The sequence below is a fragment of the Pelodiscus sinensis genome, chromosome 11 (genome assembly GCF_049634645.1).
Source record: "Pelodiscus sinensis isolate JC-2024 chromosome 11, ASM4963464v1, whole genome shotgun sequence".
NCBI lineage: Eukaryota > Metazoa > Chordata > Testudines > Trionychidae > Pelodiscus > Pelodiscus sinensis.
In genome coordinates, this window is record NC_134721.1 from 38917181 (window position 1) to 38933041 (window position 15861).

The 15861-nt window shown below is 42.4% G+C and overlaps 1 protein-coding gene across 4 annotated transcripts in view; it reads right to left on the minus strand.

The window, feature by feature from the left end:
- Positions 1 to 15861, minus strand: part of IARS1 (isoleucyl-tRNA synthetase 1) — a 215518-nt gene that overhangs the window by 57093 nt on the left and 142564 nt on the right. For all 4 annotated transcript variants that reach the window (XM_075939705.1, XM_075939706.1, XM_075939707.1 and 1 more), the window contains 4 exons: positions 13515 to 13662; positions 11671 to 11791; positions 656 to 747; positions 486 to 563 (listed from right to left, as the gene is read on the minus strand). In XM_075939705.1, coding sequence (XP_075795820.1) covers positions 486 to 563; positions 656 to 747; positions 11671 to 11791; positions 13515 to 13662 — 439 coding nt within the window. The remainder of the gene's footprint in view (positions 1 to 485; positions 564 to 655; positions 748 to 11670; positions 11792 to 13514; positions 13663 to 15861) is intronic.

The following is a 15861-nucleotide window of genomic DNA, read 5'->3' on the forward strand; positions in this document are numbered from 1 at the left end:
AGGGTGGGGTGCAGCAGGAAACTGGCATCACTTCCGCCTTTACAATGTAGCGCGAGCAGGGCTCTTGCTACAATTCAGAAGCAGAAGCGCAGTGGAAGTAGGGGGGTGAGTGGAGGACTCAAGAAGTCCCCCATTGGCCCCATGCTCCCAGCATGCGCGCTTTGCTTTTGACATATACAAGAGAGTGTGGAGGCAGGGCGGCTCTTGTACATTTCAAAAGCAGGGTGCACGGGGCCAGCGGGGGAGTGCTTGATTCCCACGCTGGTCCTGTGCTCCCCGCATCGCTTCCAACTTTGAAATGTAACAAGAGCCCTGCCAGGAGGTGTTCTTATCAACTAACTGAACAGTCGATGAAAATTACATCAACAATTTGATTAGCTGATTAATCTAAATTTAACAGCCTTAGTCTGTTAAGTCTATGGGCAACTTGCAGTGGAATTAAGTTCAATACTTTAAATAATTAGAGTTGAACGTAAAACCTTTACCATAAGTCTGCACATTGCATACAGAACACTGAACAAGGTTTCCAAGGCCATAATGCAGTCATCATTTCCATTTTCACCCTATTCAAAGTATCCACAGAGAAAGAATTATTTAATGTATTCAAACAACATTATGCTCTACGTAAAAAGTTAGCAACAGAAATAACACCTACCTTTAACCTTCTGCGATTCATTCTAACATACCAGTTGGTCAGTACATCAACGAATTTAACTAGTCGGGGAACTACGGTGTATAGTCTATAGGCTAGGAAGAAAAATAATTTCTTACTGTATAGAACACTTCCCTTCTACATAAAATTCTTGCCTTAAAGAGTCACATGGTAATATAAAGCCATGGCAATTCGACAGTCACAACTTTATAGAACTCAATACTTAAGTAAGATTTTTAAAATGGATTAGAGACACTAGTATTACTAGAATCTGCACTTAAACTATAGCATAAATTTAAAATGACAAATGTAATCAATTCTCATACTCCAGGGCACCAGCTGAAGGTCAGAATTGCCACCCATAGTCTAAGACTGCAGAGAAGTGCACCGTGGCCATTTTATACATTACATTAAGCCTACGGAAAGAAGATAGTGAACAAGATGGACTATAGATATATTATGGTTTGGCAATTCCAAAATTTGAACGCACAGCTAAAAGGAAACTGCTGAGTATTTAAAAATCTACCAAAATTGTGGTAGAAACATGAACAGAAATGTAATTATATAATTCAGAAATGGTTTCAATTTGTATTACAATGTTTATTTTTTACCCCAAGACAATTTCTTGAACAGTTCTTATAAATAGAATAAAGACTGAAAAATCATTGATGAAAACAGCTTTATTTTGTCTCACGAGTATTAGTAACAAAATAAAAAAGCTATGCTTAGCCATTTCCTTACCTTCTGTGTAATTCAAATGCGTGAAGAATTGCTAACAAATAATAACAAACAGCAAAGTCCAATGGGTGGGAAAACATGACTAACTTCTCAATCATCTTTAGTACAAAATAAAATGTTTTCTAGAAAGATTAGATAAACTAGTCCTTCTAAACAAAAGTTACTAACTTGCATACAGCTTGGTTAAAAATAAGCAACTGCTACTAATAGCAGTCTTTGATTAATAAATTAAATGCCAGAAGTAAAACAGATATTAAATTGTACCCCTTTACATTGAGAGTTCTGAAGCGAACTTTTTACAATTGCATTTCACAAGCTTAAGTAAGAGCTTGATATTTAAACCTAAAGAGGAATTTTTTTGGAGTTGTGTCCAGCAAAAGAAATATTTACAGGGTTTTATGTTCTTATATAGATCCCACTACTATTCCTAGTTGTAAAGTAACAATGCTGCGCATAAAGAAAAGATCTCCAGAGTACTTGTGCATTTTGAAATGACATTTCATTGTCTAGACCAGTGGTCCCCAACACAGTGCCTGTGTGCGCCCGCATTTGTGTGCGCCCGTAAAGTGCTCGGGGCTGGCCAGGCCCCGGGCACGTGGTGTACGCATGGTGCCGGAGCCGGCCCCGGGTGCATGGCGCACAGTAAGCACCGGCCCCGGGATAACCTACACTTTCAGATGACAGAAGGGGGAAAAAAAGAACACAAAGTTTGTGGTTCCGTAGAGGATGTCAGAGAAAGTGGAGTATGCATGGTAGAGCCCAGGCTAGCCCCCTCAAGGGGCCAGGAGGGGGATCACCCACCAGGCCAGCTCCAAACCTGCTTCACTCTGCCCTCGTTTTCTGCCCTGTGCCCTGCCCCCAAGCCTATCCCCTGTTCTGCCCCCAGCTCCACCTTAAGCCCTCTTCTGTAAAAGCCTAGGCTGTGCTGTAAAGGAGTGGCAGGCAAGACCGACCCCACAAATGGAAGAGGGCACAACAGGAGACATTTGAACCACTGCACTAAAACATTTTCTCAAGTTTAACCACCATGAGACACAGATTTGTAATTCCTCCTCTTGTATATTGCACATTGGCACTACGCAAGCATTAAATGCACTATGGTAAAAGTTACTGTTTCTAGATAGATATTTCACCTCACTAAAACCATGAAGAATTACTTACTAAATTCCAGTTCCATTTTTCTTTCAACTTTAAATGGCTTTATCATCTGTTGCAGTCTAGATAGTTAATAGTTCATTAACTGAAGTACTGGATGCTCAATGAAAAAGGATACAACAATTTGACTCTCAACTATCAGTTTTTATGACTTAATAGGAGAAATAAAAGATACTAAGGTACATTTCTAACATTTCCTGTTGGTGGGTACAGTGTAATATCAATAAATGGAAGATGGCTCTAACAATGAGGTCCTGTTTAAACATCCCCCACAAAACTAACAACATACAGTTTGATCGACTGGCTTTATTACCAATAGCAGCTATTCATGTCCATTTTTCCAGTTCTGCACCTCTAATGAGCAGAGACAGAAAGGGAAAATATCTACGTTTAAAGAGACTAGGGAGCTGTGCCCCCTGCTTGCTACGCTTGCCTACTCCCCTCGCTCTGGCGGCTTTTGCAGCCAGAGATTATGAGAACTACATTTACCAATCTCTCCCCCCGTCTCTTTGGAGGTAGGTGTCTCTCCATGGAGGAGAGGGCAGGCGCAGCCTGGGATGTGGGATCTTGGTGGAGGATGCGTGAGAGGTGTTTAAGGGTATGAGGTCTTGGCAGGGTGGTAAGTGAGGAGGCTGGGAGTTGCAGGGTCTCAGCTGGGGAGATCAGGTTGGAGCCCTCTCACTCACCACCCTGCTGAGATCCCACACCCCCAACCCCCTCACCCACTGCCCTGCTCAGACCCAGCACCCTCACACACACCATCCACCAAAACCCCACACCCCCAGACTGCTCACTCACTGCCTTGCTGAGACCCCACATACACCCCACTCACCCCGAGACCGCACCCTCACTCCGCTCACTCACTGTTTCCACTGACACCGTGTACCCCTAACCCCCTCACTCACCTGCTCCAGCTCAGCGCCCTCCCCCACTTCTCCTGCAGCAGGGAGGCCATGCTGCCATTCCAGCCTAGCTTCTCCCTTGCTGCAAGGTTGAAGCACCAGCGAAGCTGCAATGTTATGCTGCTCCCCCATCCCTGCCACTTCCAGTCCCACATCTGCTTTCAGGCCCTGGGCCCTGCCACTCCATGACCCAGCAGGGAACCGCTGCTGTGGCCTGACCTGGGGAAGTTGGCAGCGGTTCCCTGCGGGGTCTCGAACTGGTTGGGCCCTGGACCCAGAAGCAGAAGTGGGGCTGGACACAGCTAGATGGGAAGTGGCGGAGATGGCGGAGCAGCAGAGCATGCTGAGCCCTGCAGCTGTTCCCACCAAGGCACCACTGGCTGCCAGTGGGACCCAGGAACCGAGGTAGAAGGTAGCTGGGCTGTGAGAGCCAGAGCCCAGCAGCTGGCAGTGCAGTAGGGAGCTGGAGCTGCTTTCTGCCGGAGCCTGAGAATACAGAGAGGAGCTGCTGCCACCCTACACCGTTCTGCAAGGGACCAGGGGCCAGTGGGGAGCCCAGGGCACCCCCTGAGGAGGGGCCAGGAGAACAACTGGGGTGGGACCCCTGCTGGAGTCCCACCCCCACACTGTACCTGCACCCAGCCCCGGCCTCGCTCCTGTGGGAGAAGGGGGAAATTGCTCCAGTCCCAACAGTGAAGGGTTCCCTTCTGGCCCTGAGCCACGGATGCCACTTCCCCTTCTGTCTGCCAAGGCTGTGGGGAAGGGCGCGGGGCAACGTAAGGGATGTGATGATGTCACTCTGTCATCCCACAGGAAAAAAATGTTTATAGAGAAAGAGTAGGGTTGCCAGATGTCCGGTATTCACCTGGACAGTCCGGTATTTTCGCCTCCTGTCCAGTAAAAAAATTCAGAAAATACTGGACACCTAAGATGTCCGGTATCTTCGGATTTTTTTTCCCCCTGGCTAGGAGGCGAAAATGCCGTGCAACCCTACAAACACTTAACGCTGGGTCTCCTGCTCCCCCTTTCCACTCACCCCCGGCCCTCAACACGCCCACGCCCAGCACCCCAACCCCGAACCTCATGCTTACCTGGTTCCGCAAGGATACTGGCACAGAATGGATGCCAGCAAAAGACCACAGGGCAGCAATGACTTCACTGGGTCTTAATGCTCAGCCGCGCCTCTGTTCCTATCTTTTCACTTACTTTTAAAGGGGACATGCTGTTTAATTGTAATATTTATTTATTTATTTATTTATTGCTTAAGTCTTGGAGTCTTTTTTTTTTTTTGCTCAACAACTTTGGTCTCCCTTCAACAGAATTTTTTCCCGGTGTTTTTTTGGGAGGTGGGGCAGGTGTTCAGTATTGTTTCAACCATCTGGCAACCCTAAGGGTACGTCTAAACTACATGGCTCCGTCAAGGGAGCCATGTAGATTAGACAGATAGGCAAAGGCAAATGAAGCCGCGATTTAAATGATCGCGGCTTCATTTAAATTTACATGGCTGCCGCGCTGAGCCGACAAACAGCTGATCAACTGTCTGTCAGCTCAGCGTGCTAGTCTGGACACTCCCCTGCCGACATCAAAACCCTTTGTCGGCATCCCCGGTAAACCTATCCCACGAGGAATAACGGGGCTGCCGACAAAGGGCTTTGATGTCGGCAGGGGAGCGTCCAGACTAGCGCACTGAGCCGACAAACAGCTGATCAGCTGTTTGTCGGCTCAGTGTGGCAGCCATGTAAATTTAAATGAAGCCGCGATTATTTAAATTGCGGCTTCATTTGCCTTTGCCTATCTGTCTAACCTACATGGCTCCATAGACGGAGCCATGTAGTTTAGACACACCCTAAGAGAGAGAGCTTAGAAGACAGAGACAAATCAACAAAAACTGAAACCAATTCTCTCTCTATTGTTTATGTGGTTATATTTCAAAGTAAGCTTATGATACTTACCTATCTTCTATAATACCTTCTTATACCAGATTGGAAAAGTCTTTAGCAATTTTCAGGTGGTTTTGTAGGGACAGCCAGCTAGCCCAATGGAATATTCCTTTCTACAGTATAGGGGTTATGTCTAGGGAGCCATGGAAGCAGCATTTGAAATGATGCCCTCTGATGGATAGTCTTTTTGTTATCTGCTCTGTAATTTTTCTAAAACAGCCAGCACAAGCATTAATGCTGGTCTGTGACATATACACTGCTGTCAATGGCAGTGGCATACTGTTGTGGCTTGCCAGGCTATGCCTGAACACCAGAAAACTGATGTTCTGGATTTTAAAATCTAGCCTATTTTTAGCTGTTTATCCACTGCTTGCTTGTTACAGTAAATTAAAATAAAGGAGCACAAACTACAGGACAGTGGTACAACCAGAAGTACAGCTGACAATAAAGTAATTAAGTTTACAACATTTGTACATTTGTAATAAACCATATTAACTACGCTTCAACCAAAAACGTTTCAGCTAGCTATTAAATGTACACTGCTACATATTAAACGCGCCCATTTGTGAAGAAGAGGCCTCTGTGTCAGGGTGGATTGATTTAGATCAAAGCATTTAAAACATTCTTTAAATGTCTTACTTGTTTAAATGTTAAACATTTATTTAACATTTCTTAAACCCTGGTGCAAATCATGTTAATGTACAACTCAGTACAACATTTTGCAACATCTAAGAGCGAATGTTTTGTGTAATTTTTTTTTAAGATACTTTTTTTTTTTAAATTTTGGAAATAGTACATAATCCTCATTACCTATGCCAAACTGCAGATGAAGTCATGCACACAAACACAATAATACTTTGCAGACAAAACATTTACCACAATATTTCTTTTACTGAGGTATAGAATGGGAAATACTACAATAATTTCAAATACTGCAGGTGGTAAAAATGGCTCTCACTAACAAACAGTGGAAACAGTTTGTTTTTAAAAGCACAAGCAGTACCCAAATTGTTCAATTTTTTTTTCTAAAAACGCGACATTTTAGTTCACCGAGTAAACCAGACTGATTTTTAAGAGCAGAGCATGTGCATCACTTGCACCCTTTTAAAAAATTGAAGCTATTTCAAATATTTTTAGTGACTGATTTTGCTCTAAGTCACTGTAAAAAAAATCCACGTTATAATGAACTTGTTCGTGACACTTCTGAACAGGTTTGTAGGCGTGCTCCCAAGGAGTACCACAGCATACAAATCTTCCTGTCCTACAAACTATATCTGTAACTCTTCCTAGACTCCCCAATTACCCAGAAATTGGAGTATTTTTAATTTTCTTACCTTTCCTCCAATCCCATCCAATTTAAGTGCAACACAAAATAGGAACAATTATCCAGGAATCAAATTTATCTTATCACAAATCCTGATTAAAAATGTGGACAGACTCATCTGTTACAAATGGGTTAAATGGTGCTTTAGGAACACCAAGTGGGTAGTGTCCAGCAGGTGGTAAATTGGTATCAAATTCAGTACACTGAATTGAGAAGTTGCTAAAAAAAGAAATAAAACTGAACTTCAGAGAATTATCTTTTGATTTAGAGCAGTATTTCATGTCCTTTTAAAAACTCTCATAACATGGCCTTATGTTGTTTATCACAACTTAAATACAAAGATTCTGTTGTAATTGGTTTGATTTTCATTTCTCTATGCTTTGTTATTCTTTTCCAGATTGTTAGATCTTTAGCACAGTGACTATGAAGTCACGTGGCATTTATTTCCAAGAGTCACCACTGTTAGATACATTGTCTAGTTCCAGTCACTCTTCATCTACAAATTTCCTCATGTCTATTTATTCATTATTTTCAAACTCTCTCCTCCTTAATGTAGTCTAATCTGCCACATATTTGAAAAAGTTTGTGCATCTGTTTGTCAGTGTGTCTGTCCACCCGTCTGAGTCTGTTTGTTCAAGAACTCCTTCTAAATAGTGAGGGTATGTCTACACTACACTTAATTCGAAATAGTTAATTTGAATTAACGCATCTACACAAAAACTATTTCGAAATAGCACATCCACACTGAGTGGACCCTGAACCCAAGTTAAGGCTGGCCAGAACCAGTGCCGGCAGGGCATCAGGTTAGGACTTAATGTGTGGGACTGCTCCTGAGGCTAACTGAGCTCCATGCTTAAAGGGCCCCTACACCCACCCCGGACAGACAGTTCTCAGGGTTCCCCGCTTGCTTGGCTACCTTGAGGAGGGACAGCAAAACAGTCCTGTCTTGGAGTGCCCTGAGTGCCCGCACTCAGGACACCACAGCCCTTGGCCACAAGGAGCCAGAGCTGCCCCTGGGCACGCTGGCGCTCTCGTGGGTTTGTTGCCATCAGCCCGGCAGCACTTGCTGCAGGCTGCCATCCAGGGGGCTGTCAGGATCCAGGAGACCCTGCAGGAGAACTTCCACCCTGAGGAACCCTCAAAGCCTCCTCGGTCCTCCCCACCGGGGGCTCGTGCCCCATTCCTCCCTCACGTCCTTCCACTTACCCCTCCCTAGCCCCCCTTCCTGATGTCAAATAAAAGACACGTATGTTCAAAAATAGAAACTGGGTTTATTGAACAAAACTGGGGGGGGGGGGGGAGGGATGAACCTCTCGGGAGACTGGGAAAAGAAGGTGGGAGAGGGGAAGAGAGAGGGTGGGAGAGGGGAGGGGGAAACCTGGGAGGAGGGAGCTGGAAGGGGGAAGCAAGGGGAAGAAGGGGGGGGAGGAGCTAAGGATTCAGGGTTGGGGGTCTCGCCAGACCAACTTGATTTTCATGCAAACCTGCTCCTGGGTTCGCATGTGGCCTTTGTTGGCCAGGCTGGCAGCTATCCTGCCATAGACGGCTGCATTCCTCCGTCTAGTGTGGAGATCATGGAGCTGGGGGGCATCCCCCCCAAACCTGAATAAGATCTATGATCTGCACCCTGGACAGGAAGGCACCCACCTTCTCCAGCCCCTGGCAGGCTCCTGGGAGCTGGCAGGCTGCTCCTGGGGAGCGGTGAAGGGCTGGCTGCCAGTGGCTTGCTGGCTTATGTTTTGGGGCCCCTGGGTCAGGGGCCCTGGTGGCCACTGCTGGCTCTGTGCTGGCAGGCTTGGAGTTGGCACAGGCATTGTGGCCAAAGTCTACCTCTTTAATGGCTCTGGGGCTGGGCGAGAGGAGAGGAAGTTTTCCTGGTTGTGCCCAGAGTGGCCACCAGGGCTCCCTGGGAAGGGCTGGAGGCCCCCTATTTCGAATTAAGTGTCTACACAGCACTTATTTCAAAATAGCTATTTCGAATTTGGCATTACTCCTTGTAGAATGAGGTTTACCAAATTCGAATTAAGCGCTCCGCTATTTCGAATTAATTTTAAAATAGCGGTTTGCATGTATAGACACTATTAAAGTTAATTCGAAATAAGGGCTGTTATTTCAAATTAACTTTGCTGTGTAGACATACCCTAAGAGCTAGGACCATCAAATTTGGTATGCAGCTTCCTCTTACCATAACTTATAGCAAGGTCAGGGTTTGGTTGTGCCAGAACAACGGCATGTGTGGGGACTGTGTGTGGAATATGATTATTTCTCATCAAACGGAAAGGAAGGGATATGATCGCACAGACAGTTATACTCACAAATGACCACATGGGGTTAGCAAGCATGGGGGACAGTTGTATCCCAGAATGACAACAGGAGAGGCAGCAAGAGCTGCAGACCAGCAAGCAGCTAGCAGCCACCATGAGGAGAAGCTGGTGGTTGGGCCTGGTGGCTCTCGCCATCCCAGAGAGGGACCTGCTTGCTCCCATCCCCTGAACCCACCTGAAATGTTCCCACCTCCCTACCCCCAACCCTGACTCCTGCACTCCCAGCCCCCTGCCCTGAATGTCCCAAGCAATACTGGGTTCATCTTCCAGTTTATTACATAAACATGTATAAGTGAAAATTCATAAGAAAAGCTAACTTTTTGAGAAGTACAACAGATTGAGACAAAGTAAAACTGGTGAAATCCATTTATGTATTTGCAAATTAAGTGGATTGAGATGTTTTATGCGGAAGTATAAGTAAAAGTGTTACATTCATTACCATTCACCTCAGCATGAGATGTGACACTCATTAGGGCAACGTAACATACTACTTGCATCTAGCCTGAAAAATAAACATTAGCATCTAACATCAATATATTGCTACAGAAGAGCAGCTTCTTGACTTCCTTTTTTATATATTTTATTTCAAGTGAATGATTGCTGCTTCTTCACAAAACACACGCTTTTGGCTAAGACCTCTCTCATTCTTTGTTAGATTTTCTTCCCAGTAAGAACCCAAAAGTAGGAGATTTGATGTCGAAAAGATGTCTTCCCCCACAGTCTTTTTTTTTTTCTTCCTATCAACACTCTTCTTTAGAGCTCTAACCAATTCCCATTCGGTGTCTGCACTAATATGATACTATGTAAGGGGGGAAAAAACCCAAACCCCTTACTTTTCCACTCTTCTCCCAGATATCTACATCCTTTCCACTACATACCAAGGAAAGATTAGCCCTTGGGGGTCTTTCCTCTTTTTTAATCTGTTACATACTCACAAAGCTCTGAAACACGAAACTTGTTCTCATTATGGTCCCAATTTTGTAACTTGGTATTCAACCAAAAATGCTATTTCCTCATGGCAATGACAAAAGAACCTCTTTATCATGGCAAGGGGAACAAATTCATTACAGCTGTCCTACGTTGTCCTTATCAGTCAAGGAAGGTTCTATCAGTGAGAGTTAATGAAGTTAGAGAAGCAGAAGAAAGTCTCTGCAGAGTTTACTAGTAGATTTTTAATAAATGCAATAGTTGTGCCGCAGATTTCCTCAATTTGTGCCACACCCTAAACATCTACTGCTTCCCAATTAATTCAGTAGAAGGCTCATACGTGCAGTCTCATTAATTCAGTGTAGGATTTCTACAATAGCTCTTTGGACAACTAAAGAATGCACAGGCTCCCCAGCTATGGTGAAGTACTTGGGATTTAACAAGCGCAATGATGATGAAAGCCAACATCCTTTGCAGATATCTCAAGAGTTTGTCTACACTGACCCAGAGTTTGGACTACAGGGACGCAAATAGTAGTATTCAACTAAGTGCTATGCTAGGATTTCAGTGTGTGAATGCTTCAGGAACAAATTGAAATATTCCCAGTTTACATTAATGGAATCCTCTTCCAAGAGGAGTACATTTAAAAGGAATTAAGAAGTTGGGCCCACAGCACAGCAATTTGGTGTGCACTGGTCTTCACAACTCTAGTCTCAATTACTGGACAGCGTAGACACAGTCTAAGTGTTCAATGCCCTTTAAAATATGGTTTGACTGTCTAAATCCCACTGAGCTTTAAGTCATGAGTATGTAGTTCACTGCACAAACTACTTGCTACAGCGGGCTCTTGCACCTTCCCCCTACATTTAAAAGACATACCAAGACAATGTGAGCACATGGAGAGATGTGACAGCATGAAACAGATATTTCATATAAATAAGACATTAAAATGATAAATAATGTATCTTAACCAGAGTCCTGCACCTGTGTTCACAATGCTGTGTTTTAAGGAAAAACTAGAGAAATCCATTCTCTTCAACATATCCAAGAGAGCTAATGACTTAAACAATGTTGAGGAATTAAATTATTCTATTTGCCCAATGTGGGATAAAATAATCTTGAGAAATAAATCATATTGGCTAAATTTTATCTGTCTGCAATTCTTTCACCATTTTCATCTTTGCACCACTCTGGATTTTGGAGTGGGTAATTGGACTCATTTTTCCTTAAGACTGTCATTCAGATCCTGTTTCATTACTATTTTATGAAGGTTTTTTAATTGCCCTAATTCTCTGAAAGATTTTATAACACTAAGTAAAACCAGTAAGCTTATATTTCTAAGTTCATTTATGATGGGTGAAGATAACAGCACTATGAAATGAATGTGATTATTTCAAAAACCATGGTCATCTTATGGACTTCATTGTGAGAGAAGTTACTGCAGGCTGAAGGCCACTGTATCATCAGAACTAATTCCTTATAATGGCAAGAATGGCATGGATACCAATTAGAATAGATTAATATTGTAGTTGTACATTTCTCTGTGTTACTGTTTTTAGTTTTCCTCCTTTTCTTTCATGCAGTCTGATCTCAAATCTGAAAATCCGTAAATAAATGCATCCTTTGTGCAAGCTCATCCCTAGTCATCAGTCAATGACATTTAAAGTCTACTTGTTTTAGTTCAGAAAAAAACAGAAGATGTGCATACCTGCCATTTCAGCCTTGAAGAACTGAACGAGTGACTGTGTGAAGGAAAGAATCCATTTATCCATGATGTTGTTGCTCTCCTTAATTGTATTCTCATTGTAAAGGAATTCCCTTCCGTCTTCCTATAAACATTGGAAAATGAATAGTAGTGCAACATGTCAATGCTTGAACACATTAAAGCCCATAAAATAATTCCTCTCTCTTCATCAGTACATCTTAACACACCTTCATTAAACAAATGGGAAATATCTCAACATCCCTGTGAGTTAGGTCATTTTAACCCCATTTAACAGATGGGAAACCGAGGCACAGGGATTAAATGCCTTGCCTGAGATCACAGAAGTCTGTGGCAAAGCAGGGAACTGACTTTGAAGTCTCCCATGTCCTACGCTAGTAGTGCCCTAACCACTGGAACATCCTTCTTTTTAAAAGCTCATTTCTTATCCTTCGACAAAAGCCTCCTGTCTGCATTCTTCATTAGGTTGATTAGTAAGAGTGTTCTGTGCGAGAAATATATTTGCTTTTGAGACACAGTAACAGAAAGAGCCACGATGAACTGACTTGCACTGACCCCTATTTCATTACACAACAATGTACACTACAAAAGGGACCGGTTGTTTGTATTTATTAAAATGCAGAAATAGTAGTACTGTACTTATAGGTGTTCATTAATCACCTTTTTGTAGCCTAATCATGATTTACAAAAACAGGCTAATGTTACTGATTATACATGTCCCCTTCATTAAAGTGGATTCCAAAGCATTTAACAAACTTTATTGATTCTGAAGTCTGCTTATGTTAAAATATATAAAAGTGAAGATGAGAGAGGACAAGTGCATTAACTAATTTTCATTTTGAAATGCAGCAATTGTTCAACAGCATATGGCCAATAGAATTGTTAAGAGCAAGTGGAAAGGACAACATACCTAACTGGAACTGTGACAGTAATTTTAGCTAGGCATGTCATAGCTGTATGTATTTAATATTTCATGAGAGACAGCACTGTTCGTTGTCCCTGAACACTGGACTGTAGCATCGTATACTTTGCAAAAGAGAAGGTGGGAAAAGGCTAGAAATATATATGCTAAACTGGTAACCTACCATTCACTTTGCTCTTTCAGCAAGGGAGGGAGAATATTATGTTGTCTTCTAAATAAGCAACTTTACTCCCTACAATCGCATTTTCCCTAAAGACCTGCCATCTATGTAGTGATTCCTTCTTGAAAAATCTAGGGGGATAAATCAGTTTGAGGGAGGGTAAGGTCAGAAGACAAGGAAAAATGGACAGAAATACGTTGCGCAGATTCACAGACATGGAGTACTCTACCAACACTAAACTATTTTACAAAAATGAAATAAATATTATATATGATGCTGTCCTCTTGCTACTGGTAAAGACGATTTATAGAATCAGGTTTGGAAGGGATCTTGAGAGATCATCTGGTCCAGTCTCCCACACTTATGGCAGGATAAAGTATTATCTAGACCATTCCTGATAATCTTTGTCTAACCTGCCCTTAAGAATTTCCATTGACAGAGACTCCACAACCTCCCTAGGCAATTTATTCCAGGGCTTAAACCAACCTGAGAGGAATTTTTTTGTCTAAAGTGCAACCTAAACTGCCTTTGGTGCAATTTAATCCGCTGGAGCACAGGATGAAAGCACCGCAGACAAAGTCAGAGAACAGTATTTTAAGCCAAAGAAGCTCAGCAAAACCAGGTACTGAGAACAAAGGGAGAGGAAGGAGGTGGGATTAATTTTGTGGCAAAAGGGTATATTCACCAAGAAATAGAGCCAGTTGTAGAAACCAGTTTTTGCCTTTTCAGTATCTCAAAACTTCATACCTTATGTTGCAGGATCACAATATTTTGAATGAGAAAGCGATATGCATTGTACCAAGGCAGGAAGACATCCTTCAGCACATCTCTTACTCCTTCCTCCTTAAACCGCAAGTTTTCTGCTCTGACCACAGGAGAATTGATAAGGTACAGCCTAAAAGACAAACAATGCAATAAGGTCAATTAAGAAGAAGTGTAGTGGCATTTCCCCTCTGGTTTCTATTACTCATATTAGAAAGCTTAAACAAAAAACAGGCCTACGTAGCACTTTAAATAACAAGATGGTTTATTAGGTGATGAGCTTTCGTGGGCCAGACCCACTTCCTCAGATCAAATAGTGGAAGAAAATTGTCACAGCCATATATACCAAAGGATACAATTAAAAAAATGAACACATCTGAAATTTGATTTGTCCTTTTCAGATGTGTTCATTTTTTTAATTGTATCCTTTGGTATATATGGTTGTGACAATTTTCTTCCACTATTTGATCTGAGGAAGAGGGTCTGGCCCACGAAACTTATCACCTAATAAACCATCTTGTTAGTCCTGTTTTTTGTTTCAGCTACACCAGACTAACACGGCTACATTTCTATCACTATTAGACAGCTTGTTATTTTAACAAACAAAACAAAATGAAACAAAAACAAACAACCTCTGAAATCTTACCTGCAAACACTTATCAAAATGTTTTACAAACCATAGCAAATTCCAAACATTGTGTCACAGTGATAAAAAACAAAAACAAAATAAACCCCTAGAACAGATGGATTTAAAGAAAAGGAATTTTTTTTTTAAAAAAAAGACAAAATCGTAAGTAGATATACCATGCTGAAGATATGAAGGTTTGTACCCTACTGATATTATTGTTCTAGCTAGAAGACTACCAGTATTGACATGGGGCAATTCAGAAGGAAAATAGTCAGGGCTAAGAAACAAATATGGATCAAAATACTAAGATAAGGGATATTAAAAATCAAGTAATAAAGTAGCCATGTAACCACTGAAAATCTCAGCAGTTACACAGTTATTCCTGTGCTGCGGGCCCCAAAGTAGAAAGCTTGCAGAGAAGCCTCCCTGAGAGCGGGTCTGTCAGACCCTCCCAGCCCAGCTCCCAGGGAGGAGGCTTCACTGAATGGAACTGACAAGCAGATGCTTAACAGTTAAATGAAATAGAAAATACTGATACCAGCTACATCTTGTGTTAGTCTTTAAGGTGCTACTAGACTATTTGTTGTTTTTTAAGTTTTTCCTGTTACAGACTAACTCAGCCACCCCTCTGAGTGTAAATGACTAACCATTTAACTGATAAAAAGCTTCAAACATCCCTGACTAATGTATCAGAATCTCTCCTGGCTTCACCTGGAGCCCAAGGAGATCAGAATCAACTGCAGGAGCTTTCAGAAAGGGTCTCTTGAATGGCCTAGGTTTCAAAAATCCATATTAAGGCAAGGCTCTTCTCTGGCACAATTTGTAAATTTGATATCTTTTATAACAGATACTACAGTACTTAGATGGGTGGTTTGTTTAGGGCTTCCTCCAATAGCATGGGACACAAAGGATCCTATTTTCAATGCCAAGGAAGGTTTCAAATTTGATCTAGTTGACTTCACAAGCAGCATATCCCATAAGGAGCAACCTTTCCAAAAACAATGAAAACATCCAGTTGATGTTTTGGAAGGAAAAATGATCCCTGCCTTTTTCTCTGCCTCCACCACAACAGATAAGTCCACAGGCTGTGTCTACACTGGGCCGCTTTTCCAGAATAACTTGCCAGCTGTCTACACTGGCTGCTTGCTTTTCCGGAAAAGCAAAGACGATCTACTGTAAAATTGTCAGTGTTTTTCCGGAAAAACTATGCTGTTCCTGTTTGGGCAAAAGTCCTTTTCCGGAAAAACTGTTCCAGAAAAGGGCCAGTGTAGACAGCACAGTAGTCTTTTCCGCAAAAAAGCCCCGATCGCGAAAATGACGATCGGGGCTTTTTTGCGGAAAAGCGCATCTACATTGGCCACGGACGCTTTTCCGGAAAAAGTGCTTTTTCCAGAAATACTTAACATGGAAAACTGTTCTGTTTTAAGCATTTCTGGAAAAGGGTGCCAGTGTAGACACAGCCCCAGTGTATCTTAGTCAAATAACCAGAAAAGAGGGGAGTGGTGCAAAGAAAATATTAATTAACTTTTCCTGTACTAATCCCATGACTAAATTCAAAGGTTAGTAACAAAATTACAAAGAACAAAAAGCCAACTTTCCCCCACAGGAGAGGAAGTAAGTGGCCATGACCTGGCTGGTAGTTAAAAAGGAATGGAAATGTGCAGGAAACCAAATATTTACAATGTGATTGATTAGAACACTGGT